The 9,487-nt window shown below is 39.1% G+C and overlaps 1 protein-coding gene across 1 annotated transcript in view; it reads right to left on the reverse strand.

The window, feature by feature from the left end:
• Nucleotides 1–3,304: 3,304 nt before the first annotated feature.
• LOC101854285 (exportin-4) overlaps nt 3,305–9,487 on the reverse strand; it is a 29,160-nt gene continuing 22,977 nt past the window's right edge. The window contains exon 25 of the mRNA XM_005108165.3: nt 3,305–8,672. Coding sequence (XP_005108222.1) covers nt 8,478–8,672 — 195 coding nt within the window. The 3' untranslated portion in view covers nt 3,305–8,477. The remainder of the gene's footprint in view (nt 8,673–9,487) is intronic.

The raw sequence follows: 9,487 nt of genomic DNA on the forward strand, positions 1-9,487 counted from the left end.
ACTACCAACGTGCCAATGCTTCATGCACGAATTATTTGTCTCTGCCCCTAAGCAAACTTTAACGACATTAATACAATCGTGTAGTGCAGAAAAGAAAAAAAAGATTGTTTGGAAGGAAGTACAGGGAATTGGCACAGGCCTCTAATACCCCGCATTGTGAATACAGGAACAACACCATAGGATTCGTACCTCATTTCCCTTCAACTTGAAAAGAAAAATATTAGTATTCATATTGCATTCACAAACCGCAGAAAAATTATTAGCAACCATTTGAAACTTTTCACTAATACAAGAGTTGAAGACACACAGGTGATGGGCGACAAAACCGTTTGTTCTATGGTGAGAGACACAAAGCTCACATCCAACAAAAACTTGTACATTTTCAACACTCTGAGAACAGACAACTAGAAACCAATCAGACTGAGGTCTATTTCAGTTTTTTTTTAAAAGAAGTTCAAATCGCTCTAAAAAATATCAATTCAATAGCAAATGACACCCCCCCCCCCCTTTATTCCAATTATTCCCTTAATTACAAGCTCGTCCAATTCTCCGTCAGAAAAATCTCAAAAAGTATCAACCCTGATATCAGCACCACACAGAATTAAGAGTGATTTTTCTATTAGGGTCTCAAAATGGTTCGACCCGACCTTATACCCACATATCATGGGACAAGAGAAAAACTAAGCTGAGAGGTTTCCCTGTGAGAACCCAGACTAACCTTTCCCTCACAGCCAGAGCCTGGGGACTAGGAGCAAAAGGCCTGCCTTAATGAATTTTCAAATGTCATAGAAGAAAAATTTTGGTCACCGTTGTTAAACCCAGCACTGCTAAATTCAGATCGTACAAGAGGCAGGCTGCTTTGACCCTGCTTGTGAGAGCCAACCTGGGCTGAAAGGGAGACAGCATCTCAGCAGACTGAGAGAGACACTAGATAAAAAAACTTAATCACTTTGAATCAAACTCGTGTCTTCCACATGCACTGGTGAAGAACCAAACCGCTATACCAGACGCAAGTGAATGCATTTGCTGAACACTGGGTACGAAGAAAGCATCTAAAGTGGGATGTTTAACCACTAAGCAATTTCCCACCTCTCCAGTAGGTGCAAAAATTGTTTTTTTAATCCCTTGATAGAAATATGGATTTAAATTCAAGGAGTGAAACTTGAGGAAAATTTAGCAGTCTGACAACCATGAAGGGACGGACAGCCTCTCTTTTTAACCCTCACGTACGAGCACACACACACACACACACATACACACAAATGCACTAACATACAGTGACAATGGCACTCTTATGTGGCATTATACACAATGTGATACACTCACTAAGTCTACTAATCCCAAACATATAAAGACACGTCACACATCCTCTTCGACCAACTTCCTCAACGACAAAGGAATGAGTTTTTTCACTAAAAAAAATGAAAGAAAGAACACAAAGAAATACACTATCTCTTCCATGAGACCACACATTCTCTCAGAGTTTTGAGCCATTACATATAGAGGTGTGAGTGAGGAGACAACTCTAAACATTGGAGCCTCTAGCGACAGTAAGACGAAAACAAAAGAAAAGATGAGCATTTAAAACAGAGACTGGTGGAAGCATAATGTGTAGTGAAAGGAAATAAAGAAGGCAGATGTGAGTGGGGGAGACAAAAAACAAACAACACGACTTTAGAAAGAAAAAAAAACTGACTGCTTAGTGGACAACTCCGCCATAGACGCCATTTTGAAAAGTGTAACGTACGACAGAGTCTTACACTGAGCAGTCGAAATAAAGAAGGATTTCCGGAAATGTCTTTCTTTTTTTTTTTTCTTCCATTTATGAAACAAAGCAATAAGCTTAGTTAGTAGAATGGTATGGTGAGGACAATATGCTCATCAAGAAAAAAGAAAACCCAATGCTGGTAGGTATTGTGCTGCATGTAAGTCAACAGGATGCAACAACACATAAATTTGACAGCAGATTTCAAAACAAACATGTACAGTCTAGCACGTACATAGCGAAACATGCACAAGGCCAACAGATTTACAGGTCCCACATGTTTTCTTACTTGTATTCATTCTTCTCATTTAAAACATGTAGAAGGCGAAATTCTTACATAAAAAGACAAGATTTCCACGCCCCAACCATTCCACTATGTGCGTGCTAGACTTCATCTTGCTCATGAGGATAAAGGACAATCAGTCAGTCATTTATAACAAAAATAGAGAAACTGAAGCACATTCAGGTTTCAGTTAGTAGTGCATACATGGTAGTCATAGATATGATGTAGACATACACAGACAACAACAGGAAACTGAGCAGGCACGGACTGAGACTTCGATCATTGTTCAACTGTTCAGATGTACTACGCCTAACATTTTGATTATTTTTTTCATTGCAGTTTATTCGTTGTTTGTTTTCATAAGTGTTTTACGGCACTTGCAATACAATAAGGTCATATAAGTGCCGAAGATTAGAGTAACAAACGCAAAAAAGGGAGTGGAGATAAAAGACGACAGATGTTTGATAGGAAAGAAGACGCAAACCACACCAGAGCACCTGCCAACCAGTTTATTCATCTGTGGTATCGGTTGCATGTGCTCAAGAAATACTTTCTCTAAATGTTTGGAAAAAAAAGCAGACCAAAACAGATGCACAAAGCAGGGGTACAACTGGTAAAAGAACGAAATAATTTTTTTCCCCTCTACAAAAAAATTTGCTTTCCGGACTCAGTACATTTGAACAGCTCTCCGAAGCCACAGAGCCGCGCCGCACAAGTGTCAGGCGAGAAAGATCACAAGGCAGAGGCTACTGATGAGCTAATAATGAGTGAGATTCATTGATCCAGGACCCAGACTATTTCATTATATCAATATCCACAACAATTCACATATGCTCAACATAGAGCCGGAGCCCCCATAGCTTGATAAGCACGCAAACCTCCAACTATCATATCATCATATTGCCGAGCCAAAACTTGAAAATGAAAGCCTTTCTTTATGAAGCTTAACATTTCCACCAGCCTCATTTTGATTACTTTAAAACATATATTCTGAAAACAGTATATCTTTCAAAATATTTTCTACTTTAGCAGTGCAAACAACTCCGAAAGAAGTTAATTACACCACTCCACATATACAACAACTCATGACAGGGGGAAAACATTAAATTCTACGGACCTGTACACCATAACTCAACCTAGTACCCTCACACAACCATCACTGGTACTCCCAATCATCCACCATACCACCAAAAAATACTATTGCTTCTACGTAAAAAAAAATAACAAAAAAACAACAAAAAAACAGCAACACATCATTAATTTTTCAAAAGGCAAACACAAGTGACTGAATTCTATTTTTGCAAGTCTGAAGAACAGTGGCAGTGAGTGTTGAATTGTGAGCAAGCTGTAAAAAAACAATGGCCAATCAATCTGATTAAGGAATTACGTCAAATCAGATCCCGACACGTGTACGCATCAATCTCAATCAGAAGAAGAAAGACAAAACCCAAATCCGCTTCCTCCGTGTTTCTGGGCACAGTGCAACATAAAGTGTAACGGGCAGGAAAGACTGGTGTGCTTTGTTGTGTTATCCAAAGAAAACAAATCCCATCCACGGAAAACAAACAAATCTCTGAAATTATCATCTGGATAGCGTGGACATAAATTACAATTTAAAAAATGAACACCTGTAACGGGCGAATCTGCCGTTGCTATTCGTTACTAAAACTGCAAGGTGCAACGCAGTCACAGTAGAGTGTCTTTATACTATGATAAACAAAAACTTGTGAAGTGAGATCAGTATGACATTCAAACTCTAGAGCATTGAATTTGAACTGAGAGTATTGAAGATTAAAGATATGCAAGGTCTCAGTTGAGGAAACTCAAAGGAGTCAGCAGGTTAGAAAATATATCATTTAAAAAAGACAAAAGGTTAAGACCAAAATATTCTGTTACCCCCAACCCCAACCCAGCCACCCTACCTACTTTGCAAGGGTGCACAATGTTCACATGTATACACATCCCTACGTGTCTAACTAGTACAGCTATACAGACAACCAAAAATGACCACTGATGTGAATGTGAGACAGTCAGGAAGCACCCCATCAAACTTGTCACCAAGCAATTCTTTCCAAAAATAATTCAAATCTCCATGAGATAAACCTTATCCCAACATTCAGTAAGGGAAGAAAAATCACTAAAATTCCAAAACAAGAATTAAATTAAGAAAAGAAACACTTGGGAAGAATTGACAAGCTACTTACTTTGCAAGGGTGCACTTTTTTTTCTTTTCTACAAATTGGTACGTGAAAGAGACACTCCTCTGCCCCACAAAAAGGAACTGTAAAAGGCAGACTAATGCATAGTTCTGAACAACCACAGAAAACAGAAAAAATACTAAATGTTGAATTTTTTGACAAAATGAAAGTGCGGACTTAAGAAAAAAATGAGGATCAGACCCGAAGCCATTACATGCTTCATCCCAAGGCAATACTGTATGCATATCAAATCAAAAACAACCATTTCAGTATACCAATTTATGTGACAAAGCAATATATTGTACGTGACATTCATTGTTACCGTGTTCATCCATTTAAGTCTTGAAATTTAGTGGAAGCAAAAGTGATTTGGAGGGGGGGGGGGAGATATTTACAAATTAAATACACTGATAAAAAAAAGCAAAAAATCTCATCAAGCACCAAAGACATTTTGAAAAGTGTGAGAGGGCAAAGTTAGCATGGTTATCATTCTGTGTGAACTGTCTATCCCATTAACCTGTGACTGAATGCTTATCAAGACGTAAACAGTTTTTCATATATTCGTGTATACAGCTTTACACAAAAAGGGACTAAAAAAAATAATTAAAAAAACTTTTAAAAAACAAAACAAAAGAAAAAACCATTTCCATCAGCAGCTAGCAAGTCAGAATGCTCCACAAAGCAGGTCAAACAAGAAGATTAGAAAAATCCCAGAAAGAAGAAAGAAGAAACAGGTACAGGGTATCACAATGCAGCCCACGAAAAATGGAGGCAAAGAAATGGAAATAGCTCCATATTTAGAAGACATAGCGGCCCAGCTAAACCTGTCACAGAAAGCTGGGTAGTCGGATATCTAACAAAATCATGCAAGTCAAACATCATCAAGTCTTTTCGCCCGTCTAAGAACAGAAAATGGCAATAACAAAAGTAAAAGAGAGCAGCGTGGGTATGGTTGTTGCTTTTTTTCACACCTCATCAGCCGAGAAAACGAGAAAAACTGGAATATGTTCAATGAGACATACTTCAAGTGAACATATTTTCCCAGTAAAAAAGTAAGTATACGGGGTTAGCACCGCAGTCAACACTATTAGCTTATTTAAGAGGCTGGACCCCCGAATTTAATATCTATCTCCGATAGGACCCCGCCAAAATGGGTCGAGAACCTTGAAAACTCCACAAAATGATCCGAGTTTTTAAAAAACCCAGTCTAGGATTCAAACCAGGGTCATCTGCTTCCTTGTCCATCATGATACTAACTGAGCTAACATAACACCCGCATGTCTTCCCATAAAGAAAGGCTGAGGGTACAAAGCAACACGCAGGAATAATCAGTGTTGTTTTAGTAGTCTCCTATTCACACACCAGCAGTTCCCATAATAACGGCCTGCTCTGGCCAGATCTGATATGTTTCAGGGTCACTAACATCTGACTACCGGTATTGAGTGAGACTTACAACAATCCAACAGGGCAATTATTTGTCTTCATGTCCATTTGTGTGGCATCGCGGTGAGGTGGGATGCTCATCATAATAATAATCTAAGAAACAGACAATTTTTTATGTCCATTTAAAAGTACATGTCTGTGTGGATTTTACGGAAAAACGTTGATCAAAAGCACAAAAAAAGTAAATATTTGCAGTTTCCAAGGGCTATCAAGCTCTGAAAGTCACCAAACTTAGACAACCATTTTCTCCTTAATATTACCTCCAACACCAAGCAATCCCACCTCCTTCAATCGTAAAAATCTCAACTTCTACTCAAGATTGAGACAGGTATTTTTACATTAAAAAAAGACAAATTAATAAACTTTAAGACTATAATATAAATGAATCCATTATATGCCCAAAAATAGACGAGCGCCTGATTCCATCATGTTGTGACACAAATAATACGTTCAAATATAATAATAAACTGAGACTCCACTTAAGACTGACAGTCAGAAAACAATTCACTACTCACAAACACGCTAAAAATAAACAAAAAAACCCAACAAAACACCAGGATCTGTCTTTTACGTGCAACACATAGGTTCAAACAGAGTGAAGGAATAATTTGCAAACCTTTCTCTCTTTTCACAATTGCAGAAAGCTATGTACAAAGAAGACAGGAATGTTTTCAAAACTCGGCACACTGCCAAGAAACTCAAACCATATAGCAAAGAAATAAAGGTAGGAGACGCTAGCAACATTTCCTCACCACTTTGATTGAAGCCATATATATTTTCTTTTTTTAAGACAGCCACTACATACCAAACATTAAGTCACTGCAATTTTCCTGCATACTCAAACATCCTCTTGGCTCTCAAGAGTAATAAAACCATCCTTACAAATTCTGTTGCTGACTCGGGACCTTTATTTAGGCCAAATCACTCAAGCGCTGAAACTGCGACAGAGGACACATTGAAACTGTGATTCACTCTCAGTCTGGTTTCACAAAATGACCATGTGCCCAGTTTTCATGCTCAAGAGAGGACAAATATGCCAGGAACTGACAGAACCTCAACATCTCCTTCATATAATTGTAACCAAATGTAAACTCTGTAGCAATCACACTACTGCAGTGCAACGACTTTTGAAGCATTTTTTAAAAACCATCTGACTTGGAATTAGAAAAATGCACCAGGAAAGAAAGCAATAATTTTTTTTTTAAACTTTCCCTGCTATCACAAAAATGTTGCCAATGGTAGACAGACCTTAAACAGGTTGTTTTTTTAATTTATCTCTCAGGAGCTGACAGAACCTCGATATCTTCTATTCTAAGACCACAAGCTACAAGTAAACACTTCCCCCGGTTGTAAAACTAACCTCAAAGACACCCTGGTTAAGAAAGACTAGATAACAAAATGTTTCGAAAAATATGTCACGCACACACAGATCCATCCCCACACAAATGATCAACATTGTCAAGTCACACACACACAGACTCCTGCACAAAAAATCAACACTATCAAGCCACACACAGCAAAGCTCATGATATCATGGTCAACACCAATGCAGTAGCAGCTAATAACAATATGTTCACTGCAACCACAGAGGCAGCTCCGCTAGTGAGGAATCAACACAATATCTGGCTGTCCTTCACGAGCACCTATTTATCCAGAACAGTATCCATGAGTCATATCCAGCTAAGTATCCATTCTTCATCCAGCACAGCATCCATGTATTATTCTACACAATATCCATGTTTTACCCAACACAGTTTTCATGTTTTATCCAGCACTGTCCAGCATAATATCCATGTTTCATCCGGCATAGTATCCAGTTGTCCCTTGTGCTGTACAAACACGTTTCATCCCATGGTGTTTCATCCAGTGCAATCTTCGACCATCACAGTCCAGCAAGCTGTTCCTTCTCCCCATGCCAGACACATTCACACCATCACAGTGACAATGGGACACATTCACACCATCAGAGTGACTATGGGACACATTCACACCATCAGAGTGACTATGGGACACATTCACACCATCAGAGTGACTATGAGACACATTCACACCATCAGAGTGACTATGGGAGTCAAAATTCAACAAACCAACTACATCTACTGGTTGTTGACTTAAAACCTTACTCCTCCTTTCTCTCTCCTTCTCTCTCACATAAACAGAAAAATAGGTTCAATCAACACTGGTGATGCTACCAAATCTGTTCAGAATTATTCATCTTCTGACACCCTATCTCTCTCTCTCTCTCTCTGCCAAAGAAACAAAAAAAAAATACTACTCCTTTCTAGCATTGTGACACATCATTAAGAATCTCACTGCCAATACTGATCTAGTCTTCTTTGAGTCCATTGAACAGAAAAACTGCCCCACAGACACTAACTAAAAAGCAGATGGGATCCCAAAATTCTCGATTGGGATAAAGAAAACGGGACTTCAGCCTACAAAATAAATAAAGCAATACCAAAAAAATTATACTGACATAGGGGGTGTACAACTTTGAAAGGTCCCAGGCATTCATTGCCACCAAAAGTGGCCCGCCGATCTTGTCAGGCAACGTTTGCCTTCCTTTTTTGCAACAAAGTGAGCAAGCTATCCACGAAAACCGTGCGCAATGTGTACATGGACCAGTGCGTGTGATCCCAAACTTATCATTTGAGTATGTATACGATAACGGGGTAAGAGTAAAAGGAAGTTCTGTATTCCTTCACAACCAGCATAAGACAGGGCAGTCATGAGGGGGTGAGTGGAGGGGGGGAGGGGGGGCATCGCCAGCCGGCCAGAGATGAGCATGCTACCTGACGCAGAGGAAACCTTTCACGTTGACTAGGAAAGAGTCAAAACTGGACCGGAAGGTGATTTTGTTCTGTCGTGAGATGGAGAGAGGTAATGTCGGAGGAGTGAGTTCGTTGAAAGCTTGAAGCAGGCGGGACTGGTATTCTTCTGGCTGCATCTGGATCAGTTCGTTGACTAAGTTTTTGTACAATTCCTGGGGGGGTAACAAAAATGTTTGTGTAAGTAAAGAGCAAAACATTGACACAATGATGATCAGTGAGTGTAGAGTTACAGTAAGACAGACAGACAGAAACAAAGGAAGGATACTAAAAAAAAAAAAGGAGAATCTATCAGTGGCGCTCTCTAAACACCTGCCTGAAAATTCACAATGCTATCAGGTCTGCTGGGGTAAAAATTGTAAAGTGCATAGAGCTTGCTGTTGAGCAGGAATCTACAAATGTTATTTATTATCATGCCGGGGATTCTTTTAAAAAATCTTTAAAAGCAGAAAAAAAAGGATTAACGTTAAAACTTCTTCAGCAGTGCCTGAACACTACGAATTCTCAATCCAGAAGTAGAGTTCATTCAGACATGTAGCGGAGTACAAAAGATACCTGACAAAGAACACTAAGCATTAAATTTATTATGAAAACAGCGACAGCAAAAATAAATCAAAGGAAAAAACCCCCCCAAAAAACCAAGAGCATACCCAGCAGCCAAAACACCTATGATCCCAGTTACAGTGAGGACAACACACACACACAGAGCAGATCTTTCCTTCTTAGTTCAAGTGTGAATTTTATGGCAATTTCCATTCAAATAGCCAAAGATTATAGGTGTTTTTTTTAGTAAGGTTTTATGGCGCTCGCAGCAGCATAAGGTCATATGGATTAAAAGTGTTACTAGAGAGAAACGTACAAAGAAAAGAAGGAGAAGAGATAAGGACGACAGGATGTTTGCGAGGAAAGAATGAGCAAACCACACCAGAATACCCACCAACCACTCACATGGTAATGTTTTACGATCCCC

The sequence above is a fragment of the Aplysia californica genome, unplaced genomic scaffold, assembly GCF_000002075.1.
Source record: "Aplysia californica isolate F4 #8 unplaced genomic scaffold, AplCal3.0 scaffold00665, whole genome shotgun sequence".
Lineage (NCBI taxonomy): Eukaryota > Metazoa > Mollusca > Gastropoda > Aplysiida > Aplysiidae > Aplysia > Aplysia californica.